The 16,102-nt window shown below is 32.9% G+C and overlaps 1 protein-coding gene across 1 annotated transcript in view; it reads right to left on the minus strand.

Moving 5' to 3' along the window:
- LOC137396446 (peroxidasin-like) overlaps nucleotides 1-14,764 on the minus strand; it is a 37,209-nt gene extending 22,445 nt beyond the window's left edge. Inside the window, exons 1-3 of the mRNA XM_068082728.1 lie at nucleotides 14,674-14,764; nucleotides 7,536-7,664; nucleotides 1,885-1,955 (exon numbers count right to left, since the gene is read on the minus strand). Coding sequence (XP_067938829.1) covers nucleotides 1,885-1,955; nucleotides 7,536-7,664; nucleotides 14,674-14,735 — 262 coding nt within the window. The 5' untranslated portion in view covers nucleotides 14,736-14,764. The remainder of the gene's footprint in view (nucleotides 1-1,884; nucleotides 1,956-7,535; nucleotides 7,665-14,673) is intronic.
- Nucleotides 14,765-16,102: the final 1,338 nt, after the last annotated feature.

The following is a 16,102-nucleotide window of genomic DNA, read 5'->3' on the forward strand; positions in this document are numbered from 1 at the left end:
AGCATTATATGCTGGCAAATGCTAACACTAATGATAGCAACCGCTAGTAGATTGGTAAATGCTAACGGTATAGCAACGGCTAGTGGATTGGCAAATGCTCACACTAACAATTGTTAGTAAATTATCAAATGCTAATTAATAGTGGTAATAGAAGTACAAAAATAAAATGATCAAAGGCTAGAAACTGCCAAGGTTCTCGTTCTAACCAGTATATTTAGCTATAAACTCACACGTTGTCATCTGCCGCTTTCCCTTCCAGCTAAAAATTCTTGACTTCCTAATCTACTTGCATGACAACTCCTAATCCTAGGTGTGGTTGACAAGTCAAGGAACTAGACTAACTAGTAATTTACATACCCGCTGAAATAATGATTAATTGATATTGTACTTTAATTTGGTTTACATAAAGCCTTCCCAGCCATCTCCTGAGTACACCAGACATAAACATCTTGCATATCCTACATCTAAACATTTTTATATCACAACAGTTTGTCTTTTAAATGCTACTGAATTCTCTACTTATTATGGTATTTCAGTTCTGGCCTGATTTGCTTTTTTCAGCCAGTGATATAAAGTGATGAGTAGACTAAACTTGTAATAATGCTGCCATAAGCTGTAATAATATTGCTAACTCATTTGGTTTGGAACATGCTCTTAGTAGTAGCGGAAAATGCCGAAAAATTCTTCAAGCTCTTTCTGCAGCACATTTGTAGCCTTTTTATGGCATCAGCTGATATAAAATTTTTTATGCCAATTTGTTTGGTATCAAAATATTTTATTGAACACCTTGTAGTTAAAAAGTTACTACAAGTTACATACACTCTTTTCAAATATTAGGTTTTGCTGAATTTGTAATTAGGTCGCATTAAAGAAATAATTTGATAGCGAAAGATTCAAGTCAATTATTTGTAATGTTTTCTGTCATCATCTCATATCCTTCACTGCATTAGGTCAAATTCCCTGCATACCATTCAGGGTTGTTCAATAACGGTAGAGCAGAATATAAACATATAAATATAAAATATAAATACTGTAATAAAATCCATAACACCGTGCCAACATTCTACAGTAAAAGAATTTAGCTTTTCACTAAAGATTAATGATGATACGGCCTCACTTAACTGAAATAACTTAAATACTTTTAAATTAAGTAGCAGCTGTTATTGCATTTGATAGTTTTATGGACAGAGAATGTGAATGTGTCGATATTTGAATACGTATAAGCTTTCAAATATAAATTGGCTAATTGCTCATGGTTAAGGGGAGTCTATTGACATATATTTTACTTAGTGTTTGCTCATGATTGTTGGAATAAAACTTTAAATATAACCTCAGATACCTCGCTCTAGATGTTTCAAATAGTTTACAGATAGGTAGGCTGGCTAGAATTTGTCCCATTGTTTTTCTCTAAATGCTGTGCAAACATATGAGTACCCGACACTAATGAGACATATACTTATCACTTAAAAACAGTATGCACAGTTATTGACTTAATGTTTAGGGAAATCCTAGCACATGTTTTTCTTTTGAGCATTTTAACTGCAATCAGGTTTTGTCAATTTTAATCTCGAAACAGCCTGGCAGTCAGATCACTTGAAACAATAAAAAATAGCAAATGATAGAAAAAAATCTTTACTTTCTGATGAAATCTTTCAAAATTTGGTTTAACTCTTTAAGGATCCATTCCTACGTTATTTAAAAGTACTGGCTAACTACTTAGTAAGCTTATAGCATTACATTGAGGTTTCCCATAAAAATTAAATATTTTGATTAATTTGCAAGTACAGTATTCAAGAAAGAGTTAATTTGATTCAATCTTAATTTACTTAATATTCATGCAGTATGTATAACAAAAACACCACAAAAATAATAAAACAGTCATACCTTGTCGGGTCGTTCTCATCCTAGCTTGCATTCCTCTCACTTCTCCCCCTTCATTTGTGCTGCTTCCGATTCTTCAGCAACAATTAGAGCAAATATTAACAGTTTCCTAACTTATCAAGGACAACGAATAAATTATATATTATACAATATATTATATAAAGTATATAACATATATGTTGTATAACATATAATATATTATATAGTAGGTATATTATGTTAAATAATATATTATATAATGTGTATAATATACAGGTTGTATAACATATAATATATTATATAATATATATTATATATTATATAATATATTATATAATATATATTATATAAAACTATTCTATCAGCTGCATGTTAGAGTAAGAAGTGATACATTGACAGAGCTTAATGCTTCCTCAATTGTGAGTCCATAACTCCTAAAACAACAAACACTTAAAAAAGTCTGGTTGGCGCATCTAGGTAAACTGTTCATTCATTCACCTCATTTGAATTTGAAAAAAGACAGTCAAAGTCTTTTACTAAAGGAATTTTTGTGACTTGGCAAAACAAATATTTATGTATGCGCAAGGAGATGTTATTTTAAATGATTGTTGTTTAAAAGGAAAAGTTTACTAAATGAAACTCAATAATAACTAACTTTCGTAGGCAAAAATTAACTAGTTATGTTTAAAGATGGACTTGAACAAAATTTTTTTTAGTAGACTTTGTCACAAAATATTGACATATCTTTAGCATTTGCAACTGTTTTGCAAGTTTGAGGTGATCTGACTGCCAGGATGTTTTGAGATAAAAATCGACCAATCTCAATTGCGGTTAAAATGCTCAGAAGAAAAAGATGTGCTGAAATGGCATCACTAGTTGATATCGGCTATGATGCCTTCAAGTTGCAGTGTTACATGTTTATATCAGTTGATCTCATTGCAACTATAAAAGTCACAATCACACTTTCGTTTGATCTGAGCATTTTCACGTCAATCAAGTTTTGTCAATTTTAATCTTGAAACATCCTGGCAGTCAGATGACTTCAAACATAAAAAAAATCGCAAGTGATAGAAAAATACCGATTCTTTCTAACAGAATCTATTAAAATTTTCTTGCGCAAGTTAATCTTTAAAAGCATGACATGATTCCACTGGTAAGTATATTCACTCTTCTCAAATGATTTCATCAATTTGCTAAGTTTAGTAAATTCATAAAACTGTCATCAACTAACATTATGATTCTATTAGATGGTGAAACATTCTCTGTGGCAACACTGTGCTCATTTCTTTAAATACACTACTCAGGTTGTCAAGAAATTTAAAGATTGATTTGCAACAAAATTCACATTACAGTTATTTGGTATCAAAAGATTCACCATGTCTTACTCTGATGTGTTGTAGGTGCAAAATATATGGGAATGGGATTACAAGCTCTTAAAAGCTAAAAAAGCGAACAGTTAATCGCAGCCACACGAGACCCCCGTAGTTTGGATTCGCTTTCCAAAACGGCTCAAATGGGACGTAGTTGTTACAGGATGGTTTCTGTTTACACTTTCATGCAACCTCATTTGTCAAAATATTTTCACAAATATACTTCACGCATTGAATAAAACCATGTCTATTGTTCTTACGTGTCTGTTTTATCGTCATTGTAATGCTGTCACTTTTAGCAATGATATCTTATAACTTACCGTAAAAAATCGTTAAAATTTTTTGCCTTACTTCGAAGGAGTACATATAATTGTCTGATAATAATGACAAACCTGTTGGTTACCTGTGATAATCGAAAAGTGCTGCAAAAATTATTTGCGAAGTATTGGGTCACATGGTCAGATTACGACTTGACGATTGAATAATGCCGAAACAAAACTTTAAAGTAGCGAGCATCTATATTTGATACGTGGTCTTCGGTAAAACCCGAAGTGTTTGTCATAAACTAGTGCTACGATAAGTTTTATATTGAGCTTTTTATTGGCCTTTCAATTCATGTGAGAACATCACGTGACAAGACGATAACCAAACTGCAATGACTACGTCAGAGAAATAAACAGGTTCCAATCTACGGCGGCTTTTCGTTTTTGAGCTCTTAAAAGCTTGTAATCTCATTTCCACATATTTGGCATCTACAACAAAACAGAGTAAGACATGGTGAGTCTTTTGATACCAAATAACTGTAATGTGAATTTTGTTGTAAGTCAACCTTTAAGGCGAAACGATAATATAGCCTGTGAATCTAATGCTGTTAGATTTTAAGTTCATAAATTATGACTAAACGCTGATTAACTCTCTAAAAAGGAAATGTGACTGTTGAAAGAAGTTAAAACTGGTTATGAGGGAAAATGCTTTTATCTAATTTAAAAGGAAATGCAAAGATCAAAACTAGCCATAGCGAAGTAGAGTTGTGCATAGTGAGTCCTAGAAATGGCTCGTCCAAAATACAATGAGGTCAAGTGGTATGTGAATTGCTATGTGTTTAAACAATTCTTATCTACCGAAATATGCATGGAACTTCTTTAAAAGATCCTTGAAAAATAAGATCTTTAAAATGTGATGCATTGAATGATGAATAACCTCCTGGGCATTTTTGATGGCAACCAATTGCCGGATAATTGAGTTTTTATGGGTTCACAACTGAAAAGATGGTAAGAAACATTAATAGCAGGAAACTGTATCACTACTAGACTTAAGATTGTCTAACGCCTTGATAGCCTGTCAGTGAGATGCTTTCTGAAATTATAGTTGTAGAGCAACACAGGGAAGTGTTTATCTACAGAACTATTTGCTTACAGATGAGCTTAGACCAAATTTTAGTAAATTCTATCAAAAAGTGTTTGAAAGAAATTTGAGGTTATCTGACTGCCAGGATGTTTCATAATTAAAATCGCCAAAACTTGACCTCGGTTAAGACGTTCAGAAGAAAAAGACAGGTCGAAATAATGTCATGAGTTGCTATCATTGCTATAGTTGATATCAGCTATTGCTTTCAAGTTGCACTGTTGTGCGTCTTCATTATTTTGGTCTCTTCGCAATTATAGAAGTCATAATTGTACTTTTGCTTGATCTGAGCATTTTAACCACGATCAAGTTTTGTTGATTTTAATCTTGAAGTATCTTGGCCATCAAAGCACCTCAAACATAAAAAACAATCAAAAATGATAGAAAATGCTGACGCTTTCTGATAAAATCTACTATAATCTTGGTAAGTTCATCTTTAAGCTATATCAAGAATACTTTTGTTACTCACTATTGTTATTACTAGCACCCTTACCATGCTTACTAGCAATATAATTGCTTATCATTAAACATTACCTGTACAGTATATGCAAGCTGACTTGATTTGGAGCAAGCTAAACAAGCGCTAACTTACCTTCGGACATTGATCTTATTATAGCAAAGATTTAGACTAGCTTAAGTTACTCAAATTGATTGGGTAATAAGATTTAGACAAAGGCAGCTACATTACCTGCCACTTTTACAAGCTATTTTCAATCTTGAATAATAGTGTAGCATATACCCGGGCCACGCCAGGCATTCAACTAGTATAGATATACAAGATCAAGCGTGACTATGCATTGCTATAATGAGAACCGCTAATGCAATTTCCAGGAATTGTTCATTTTGAGCAATCCATCTTGGCTAAAGGAAGCTATGCATGTGTTGCTCTACTATCACTGCGTACAAGGATATTGTCACTCATATTGCCATAAAAATGACCAGTACTAGAGAAGATAATAGAACAATTGTTAGCATTTAATAGCTAATTCCTAGTTCTGCAAAGCCAATATTTAGGAACTTTAATGCTTTGCAGTTACATTCGGACAAAAATATCTATCGCCTCCAGAGTTTTAAGATAAGTGTAAAACCATATACTACTTATCTTAATGATATGCTGAATTTATGAGTAAAAAGGACTCAGTTAACTAAAAATACAGAACGGCTGCAATGCAAAAATTAGAATAAAAGGTGCTTAGATGTCAAAATACAAGAGATAATGGAGGCTGGTTGAGGCAATGACAGCTGTTGATAGTTAATGTTATTTTTAAGCTAGATGTAGTTACTAATCTACCCTTGCAAGATGCGTTATTCTACTTATGTTTGTTATACTTGTACATTGCTTTGCCAATGTTTTATATAACTTAAATATTAAAGTTTTTTAATATGTAAGTTTTAAAACTAAAATCCACAAAATTTGATCCCAGTTAAAATGCTCATAAAAATTGCTCATAGTTCGTGTACCCAAAGTTCCCACAAATGACGTCAATAGCTGTTTCATTTTTACTGCAAACAAGGTTTTTTGAATTTTAAACTTGATCCATATTAGCAGTCAGGGTAGTTAAAACAACAACAAAAAACTCCAAATGATTTGAAATATCTATGCTTTCTGATAAAATATAATAGAATTTGATATGATCACATCTTTAAGTAATGGCGAACAGGCAGAGACATTACACCTGCAGTGTAGCTAAAGGCCTATGACGTTAAATCTGATCACATCAACTAGAATATAGAAGTATTTCTCCAGCTTAATGAGTAAGTTAATCCATAAGTACCAAAGAAGGTGTCCATTAATCCAAAGATGTTAAGCACCTTGACATTAGCTGGGTCACTATAAATTAGCATCCTTTCAGCAAATCAAAGACTGTCTTTTGCATTCACATCAAGCTTCGCATAAGAAGTCTAACTGAGCTGCTGAACATCTATATATAAATCTACCCCTACACCTACATCTACATCTAAAACTACACCTTCATTTGCATCTACAATGTACACCTACATCTACACCTACATCTACACGAACATGAATGACTGTCTTATTGTTTATATTTTATCACTGACTTCCATGCAGCTCTGTTTTTTGCTTTCTCTTGTCATCTGTTTATGTTTAGTTTCCTCAACTTCATGTTACGCTAGCAGTTGCATGTTGGCGTTCATTTCATGTTAATAATGTTAATTTATGCACTCTCTGTTACTACAACCTTCAATTCACCATCCTGACCTGACCTGACCTTTCAGCAATACTATTAAATTACCAACATGAAAAACAAATATTTTCAACTCACTCAATAATTTTGGATCTATGTCTTTTACATTTTTTCCTTTCAACATGTGCTTTATGTACATACGTACATACATACGTACATACATGCAAGCGTACACATGTACAGTACATACGTATGTATGAACATACATACATATACGTTTGTATGTGCATACATACTATAACTTGGCAGCTTGGTCGGATGCTACACCTTTAGTATTAAAATGATTCTCAGATCTAACAAATAGTTTTTATATATTTCTATTCTATTATTAATGCTCCTCAATACATTCAGCAAAGACTTATTGTATTGCTCACTTTTTATATTTAAAACATTTATTTTCAAGTTGTTTTTTATTTTTCAAAGCATGTCAGTTTTGTATTAATTTATTATCTAGCACCCAATAGAATACCATTTTAATTTTATTAATTACAAGGGTGAATTAAGTAAAATCAAGTAACTTGGCATTATTATTGCTTGTAATAATGACAACTTAATAGTAGTCCTATTTGGTTATTTTATCTTCCATTGTATATCTGTTTTTATAATTACCATAGCTTTGAAAATTTTCTTCACACCATTTCACTTTTTTATTCTTAATTCTAGTACCTTATTTCTATGTACGTCTGATACTTACTGGCTAGCAAGTTGTTCATTAGCGATAGCACCAAGGTTGGAAAGTGAGTGTCTCGAATCATCTGGTCTGCTGGCCTGAAGCAGCTTGCTATGAGTGCTGCCAGAGTTTCTGTTGGAGTTGGTTTGAGCCCTGAAAAAAACATACAGATCAACGTTTAGCTAAAGTAGTTGAAAGGTCAACCTAGGAAGTTTCTGCTCGTGTTCTGGTATACACTAAAAGTTTAGTTGTGCTCCAAATAGTTGTAGGATCATCTAATTAGTTTCCAGTCAGAACTAAATTCAGGTTGTTGAGGTATATCAGTTGGTGCATATGCTAATGTGTTTCTTAAAAGCTAAAAGAGAAACAGTTTCATATGAGTAGCATAGAATTAATAGAAAATTTTGACATCTAACAGTAGTCTATAAAACCATAGATAAAAATGAGCTCACATAAGTTTGTAGTAGATTTTATCCAAGATTATCAGTATTATTCTATTATTTAGCAATATTTTTGATGTTGAAGGTGATCTGACTGCCAGGATGTTTTAAAACTAAAAATGATAAAACTTGATTGCATTTAAAGTGATCAGGTTTAAACAAAAGAGTGATTGTGATATTCATAGTTGCACCTCGGCACATAGACTGACAGAATAGCGACAGGCAACTATAACTAGTGCTGCCATTTTGGCATGTATTTTACTTCTGAAAATTTATACTGCAATAAGGTTTTGTGGATTTTAAGCTTAAAACATCCTGGCAGTAGGATCACCTAAAAAAATCGCAAGTGACAAAAAATACCAATAATTTCTGATACAGTTTACTAAAATTTTGTGTAGGCCTAAGTTCATCTTTAAACGCAAAATAGATTATTTTTAACTGAACTACCAGTTTAATACAATACTGACTCAGGCGTAAAATATCAATATTGTTGTGTAACTAGCTGTACTGCCTGAGTAATAAAAAAGTCTTCGCACAAAAAATTTATTTGTGTATTAACATATAGGGCCTATATATATAACAACATTTGCCTATCTAACTTTTAACTACATATCATGAGAAAAGTGCTTTGTGCAGTTGAAATAAATTAAGAGAGAAAATAAAAACCACTGTAAAGGTTTTCAAACTTTGTCAAACAACTGCAACTTTCAAATTTCATATCATGAGAAAAATGTTTTGTGCAGGTCAAATAAATTAAAAAAATAAAACAGCTATAAAAAGGTTTAGATGTAAATGCGAAATAATTATCAAGTGATAGCTAAATTAAGCATGTTTTGCTACATTTACAATAAAAAATGATTTGGTAATGATACAATTAATATGAACTGAAAAACCAAAATAAAAATCCTGAATATGTCGAAATAATAATAACCATTCGTGCATAGAAGTGTGTATAAAAATGTTTCTGTTCCACCAGAAACTATCCATCAAACTTTGAATACAATGATACTGGTACCTTTCAACATTAGTACAAGTGTAAAAATGAGATATCGGACTGGTTTTGTCTGACCAAAAAGAAAGAGAATGTAGACGCTCTCCTTACTACGATAATACAATTGTCCAGACGCAAAGAATCGGCCTTGACCAAGATGTAGCAATTGAACCATACGAAAAACTGGAAATAGAAGTTCAAGAAAACACCCAAAAGTGTTTCATAGAGTTAATAGAATCCATAGAAGTTCAAATAATACGTCGTTTAGTGTATGCATACGCCATACGGGGTACGATGTCTTTGATGAATATGCCTGCATTATTCAGTTGTCGAGCAAGTGGAAAAAAGCTTGTGGTTGCAATCTCTGTGAGTTCAAATTCATCAGAATATGGAATTTTAATTCCAAGACTTTAATAGCTATAGCTAGAAACACTGAAAGACAGACAGATGCCAGACAGACAACAGAAAGATGACAAGCGCCAAATTTTAAGAAATATATTTTGTGTAATATGTAATTATATTAACTGTTAGTAACTGCGTAGACATGTACAGCATCTATTTTTGCAGTATTTTCTATTAATATTTCGTTGTACTAATTTTGTAATTTAAATACAATGTTCGTGCAACTTTATGCAGGTGGGGGACTCTAGCAGCCACAAGTACATCTTAAATCATTACTGCAATAATAGTTAGGTTTGTCTGTCGGATAGAGGGACGGATGAACTTGCCTGTTCATCTGCCTGTCTGAAACCATGTAAGAGCATTGGAGAAAAAATGCATCACAGGGGAATTGAACTAAAAGAATTGGATTCCCAGCCAAGCACTCTGCAAACTGCACTCTTCAACCACTTTACTGCAGTAAGGAATAATCGTGCACACAATTATTACACCTGATGATCTGCCATGGGCACATGAGACTGTCAGGGTACTAGTAGTTATAAAGAAGAAGTGCCTCCACCAATCATATAGGATTCAGTCACTGATGAGTCTTTCACTTGGTGGCTAATACTGCCTAACATTTTACTGGGCGGGCTAGATTTTCATCACACTGCATATTTCACTAATCCCAAATTTATTGCATTCCAAAAATTTAAGAAAACTCACTTCACATGAAGGCAGAATTCAAATCCCCTGAGCATACCAACTTTCTCTGCCAACTGATCCCTATGTCAAGATATACGAGACTGCTGTGCGCAATAGAAGATTGATTGAAATGTTGGCGAACGTGTCAAGTTCTCTTCCCCTATATAGCTGTCATATCATTCATTTAAGGTTGGAAGACCTAATTTATTCATGATTGGCAACAGGCTAATAATGAATAATGATAAAATTGTGAAAGGTATTTGGACAAATCTGTTAGAGACTTTTATATAGAAATAATAATAAGTGGAAGTTGTTAATTACGTTTCACATAAAGGAAATTCTTGCATTAAATGCATGTCAAGTCTGTCCTCAAGTGAATGTGGCATTTACTGCTTAAAGTTTATGATGACATAGTTAATCAATTTCAAAGGGAAACTCAATCCAGTGTGCTAACTAGTCATTTATTCTTCAATTTTTACCTTACAAACCAACTTTGGTTAAAGTTAGGGGGATAGATAGCTTTTAATTACAACGCATTTAGGGGGTTGAATAGCCCAAGAGCAAACTCAATTAGGGTTTTAAATAGCTTTTGAGTACAAGTAAATTAGGAATAAGATAGATAGCCTTAGAGAAAACTCAGTTAGAGGGTAAGATCAATAGCCTTAGAGTGTGTTTTTCTATACTTTAACTTAATTCCCTGTACTTCGTACAAACATGTATGTCAAAATTTTGTACAAAACAAGCTGTGTTTATATTTATATACGATACATTTCAGTTGTCTTCTCTTTGCAACAATTGAAAAAGTTTCCTAAACTCTAAACTATAAAGGAAACAGTAATAAACTTTAACAGAGGTTTAAACTATTACTACAATGATGTGGTTCATAGCGATAGAGTTCACTTGAAACTGTAATCTTTAAGTCAGCTCCGAAACAAAGAGAACTCATTAAAGATAAACTTAAAACTAGTGATTGGTTTAAGAAGTTATATGTTAGTGCAATAGTGACGATGCATAGTGCTGACAACAAGATCTAAAACACCCTATTGATTAGTATAAGTGAAATAGGTTTTGAAGGAATATAGGTTAGCGAGGAAGCAATAATAGCATATGCGTTGAAAGAAAACCCAGTTTAGAGAATAACAAGGATGGCTATCTAGGAGTCAATTTATTTCCTGCACCACTCCTATCATGTATTAAAAATGAGCTCTGGAACAAGTCATTGGTTCCGCTGATGAAAACAAGACAAGTTGCCAAAACCCTAAAATGATTCACATGTTTTGGAAGAAGAAATGTTAATTAATATAACTGTGGCACTATATTTTTCACTTCTAACATGTGTCAAGAATCAGCTCAAATGAGTCTCAAACGAGTTCTATTTCCTTGATGGGAATCACAGCTAGCAAGACTGGAAGTTTACTATGAGTGCAGATATGTGTGTATGCTAGCCTACCATTGGTCAGAAATTGTGTATGCCAGCCTACCATTGGTCAGAAATGGTGTATGCCAGCATACCATTGGTCAGAAATTGTGTATACCAGCCTACCATTGGTCAGAAATTGTGTATGCCAGCCTACCATTGGTCAGAAATTGTGTATACCAGCCTACCATTGGTCAGAAATTGTGTTTACCAGCCTACCATTGGTCACAATTTGTGTATGCCAGCCTACCAATTGTCAGAAGTTGTGTATGCCAGCCTACCATTGGTCAGAAATTGTCAAGATTTTGTTCGGTTGATAGATTTAATGTCTGGCCAACTACAAATGTGTTGAAAAATTAGCTAGGCTGCAGGTTGAACCTGTTCCGCTGTATAATCACGTCGATCGATCATAGCAAATCGAGACTGTAGTTTCACTTTCTAAAGTAGAACAAGGTTGCTTTCACTTTAATCGTGAATATAATTTCTTTCTTGGTGTAATTATACTAAACTCGACTTGCTAGCATTAATCAACTAAAGCCATACATTAAAAGGAGTGAAAATTTTGTAAAGTGGGATCATAGAGCTAGTACTTGGGATTTAACTCATAGATAAAGTACTAACCCTCTAAGTAAGAAGATTAAGGTAATATGATGTTGAATGCAGCTGCCCAGGTGAAGCTGCCATAAAGCAAGCGTATCTAGCAAAACTAGGTATGTAGTTGAACTAAAATTGTTGCTCTGACCTAATAAGTAGCAGTCAATGTCATGTAGCTTAAAATGCAAAGAAATTAATAAAATAAGAAGTCTCTTCAAGCGAAACCATAAATGGAACCATTTACTAGTCATGCCAGGCTGCACAGGTTGCTCAACAATAACTTCAAATAAATATTTGATACTATTTATGATGTAGTCAAATAAATGTTTCAAATAAAGTGAAAAGCAAGAAAATTTTAGAAATTTTTTTAAACAAATGAATGTTTCAACACCTTAAGAGACTAAAGGAACTCATCTCAAATGCGTTTCTCTTGTTGTATAGGCAGTTGAGCTGTCTCAGTCATAAGCCAAATTGATAATTTTTCTGACTAGTACAAATATCCTTTTAGTGTCTGAACATTGTTGAAATTTTTTAAATGAACAATCTTAGATCAATAGCTCTATCAAAAAATTGATAATTAAGAAGTTATCTAGTCCTTAAGACAGCCACATATCCACATATCAGTTATTTGAAAAACTTGGATTTTTTTATCATGTCGTAAACTAGACTATGAATATAGTTTTCATTTTTGACCAATTTTTGGAAATTTGACTTAGGAATAGTTATGAAATTCAAATGAATATCTATTTCTAAGAATCAAATTGAACAGTTTTCTGAATTATAACACAGAATGCCAACAGCCTGTCATTGGCATGAACCAGTAATTTAAGACAAACCAAAGGCACTTCAACAAGTCTTCAAGTCACGTGCTGAAAACTATCAGCTTCTTTCCATAGCCTAAACTGTAACTCATTGTAAACCTTAATACGCCTCTGCGTCATTTATCTGTCTGTGAATTTGTCTGTCCGCTTTCCAGTTTTGTTTGGCTGACTACCGGTCTGTTGGCTCACAAAGCACTCGAGTTTAAAAAAAAACTTTCTAACCATTTCAAAGTTACACGCTGTAAGGTAAGTAAGATAAGTAAAGTAAGTAGGTAAGTAGATAAGATGTCATTTCTGATGTTTCTGATGTTCATTTAGCAAACCGTAATTATCGAAAATGCAAAATCAGCAAATATTTTTACCGGATTTTTACTTTTTATGTGAAAATATCTATGTATAACTGTTTTTCTAAAAGAAAAAGACAACAGAGAACTTGAAAACCAGAGCATAACATTACTTGAACTAGAATAAAATACTGTGCAGATTGCACTGCTTAGTGAGAAACTTTTTCGTCATAAAATTCTATGCCTACGTCTAGGGGGTGATAAAGTTTATTTTCCTTTGAACATATGATGGAGCTGATAGCACCCTACAGAGTCATTAATCTAAAATGACTGAGCTAAACCATGCGAGTCGTAGCTACTGTGTATTTTCTGTTAGTAAACTTTCTGTTTGCATTATATAAAAGAAGAGAATACTCTTCACTTTTGTGTTCTCAAGGTTAATGTTGTGCAAACTGTAGCTATCAGTTATATAATGAACACTTTTCAAAAAATGTTTTTTGAAATATGAGGTTTTAGGCTAGAAAAACTTAAGCTAAAGGCATGGTGGTTGTTTCATGGTTCCATATATAAGGAAAATGGTACTTATTTATGGAACTATGTGTTTATAAAGCTAGAGCTTATATATGTGCCAGCACAGCTGCATCACCCTATTAAACAACATTTCATCTCTATTTTACATAACTAGGTGTTTGCTCCATACTTTTTTCCTTTCATATGCTACAGTTATAGTTCTTGGTATCAGCCACAGTTACACGCCTATTTTAAAAAGATTGTAATATTGAGTAGCCTATATTTCAGCTTGTCATAGTAAAATTGTCTTTTTGGCAAGCATAAAGCGCCCTGAACATGTTCATCTGACATGAAGTTAAGATACTTGAGTGTACTAGAAACAATACATACATGAGAGAAAACTTTTAGTAAGTAATAATATTTTATATGCCACATATGGTTGAAATCAGGCTGCAATTGGCAGCAGGTACAGTATGCATGATGACAACCCGGAGTAACAAAGAGTTATGCAGAGGGAGTTTCTTGCGCTACTACTAATGACACTAAATACTACAGCTATGTTTTCTTGTACCATACTGTAATATGCTGGTTTTTTGTTTAATAACAGTGCCTTAGATCTAATGGGCGGTATCAGATTTTATTTTTAAGAAAACTTTATCCTGTCTGCACTAGTAGGAAACTTGTTTTAGTTAAAGTTAAAGACATTTGTTTTAACTGGCCATATTTGAGTTTATTGCCATTCACTGCTCTGATACCATCAGACCTTTTTTACATCATTTGAAAACCTTAATGCTTTTCAATAAAACTTGCATCACTTGCCTTATCCAAAATATAGTAAGGTCAAAACGTCTTTTTAACCCAAAAGGAATAAAAACCTAACTCAACCTTCAAAGCAGTTTGTCTGTTCAAACTAAAAGCCTATCATGTAACAAAATTACTTTTCTGTATAAGAGATTGGTACATGGATAACCTAATTTCTTCTTGTCTGTCAGAGCAAATAACAAGTCTTTTGAACTACTCACCAAATGCTGACAGCTGTCGAAAAAAACAGCAGATATTGAAGAATCGTAAAAATATTTGCCATTTTTTGTAAGTCGCTACGACCAGCCCTCTCTGCGCTAAGGCAAGGCTATAACTGACTTGCTAATCCTTGGATGTAGTTCCCTCAACCGCAGAGATTCAGGCATCGGCCTGTGATTTGTAGCTTACCATTAATATATCATCACTCACTGTCACAAGAGCTTTGCCCAACCATATGAGAAGTAACGCTGGCTGTAGACGCAAGCATGTTCTAGCTAATGCTCATAATCCGCTACCTTAAACTTCTGGCAAAGAGGATTCTTCCAGTTTGATGGTGATGAAAACACCGGGTAGGTTTAACATCTAGAAAGTTAGGGGAGAGATGCAGGTTTACTACTCAGATTATGCTAAGTTGACAAGTTATTTAGGCTTTTCAGAGCATTAAATACTTCTAAAAATGAGATTGTGACATTTTTAAGTTTCTGGATCAAAGTGGCATAAGAATTTGCTTCGTAGGATGTAAAAAGGTTCCATGGTCTGCTTATAACAGGGACATCCTGAACTGGCGGAGACAGTCAGTAGCCATTTTCAGTTTCTCTGATATAAACATATTGCATGGCTCAATATAACTAAAACCGTTTGAAGTAGGCAATCAACATACACCTAGCGTAACAATTGCAAATGACTTTCCTAATACAGCTGATTGACTTGAAAACGTTTTTAAAAATACTTACTGTAGGTCAGATGGAATCTATCGGCACTGTTATTTTTATATTTATGTTCTACTATATTCTACATTAATTAATCAATTGATAGACTTAGTTATTGAACCTTGATTATCTGGTTGTGCATTGATATAATTTCAAGGTCAAGAATCTTAGGGATTATAGCAAGATACATTGTTTTTTCAACTGTACAAGCAATTTTTTAGCTTTATATTACTTTGTGATAAAATCATTGTAAACATTGCATAAACTAACTGAAGTTATCAACTTTGAGGTAATTTAAAAAAAATTTCAACTTTCATACAAAGTATAATACATGTATGTATGGCTGTAAAGATTTATAGTACACAGTGCTTTACTGTACAAGTACGCAAATATTAGCAATGTATGTTACATGTTGGATAAATTTTATAACATATATATTACTTAATTAATGTATTATATATTGCATATATTTGATAAAAATTTTGTTTCATATTAAATTTAGTAAGAATATCGTATTTTAGATGTAATATATATGTATAACAAATTTATTATGTATTAAATCACAAAGACACGAATTTTTAGCTACTAGTGAATCATAAAAACATTTTGGCACATTTATTTTAGAGATCAATTAAAAGCTGAAAACGTGGTTAAAAAAGCTCATACATAGCTTATTTCCACTGTCAGTTTTGCTTTATTTTGACAGAAAAAAACACAATTG

The sequence above is a fragment of the Watersipora subatra genome, chromosome 5 (assembly GCF_963576615.1).
Source record: "Watersipora subatra chromosome 5, tzWatSuba1.1, whole genome shotgun sequence".
Classification (NCBI taxonomy): Eukaryota; Metazoa; Bryozoa; class Gymnolaemata; order Cheilostomatida; family Watersiporidae; genus Watersipora; species Watersipora subatra.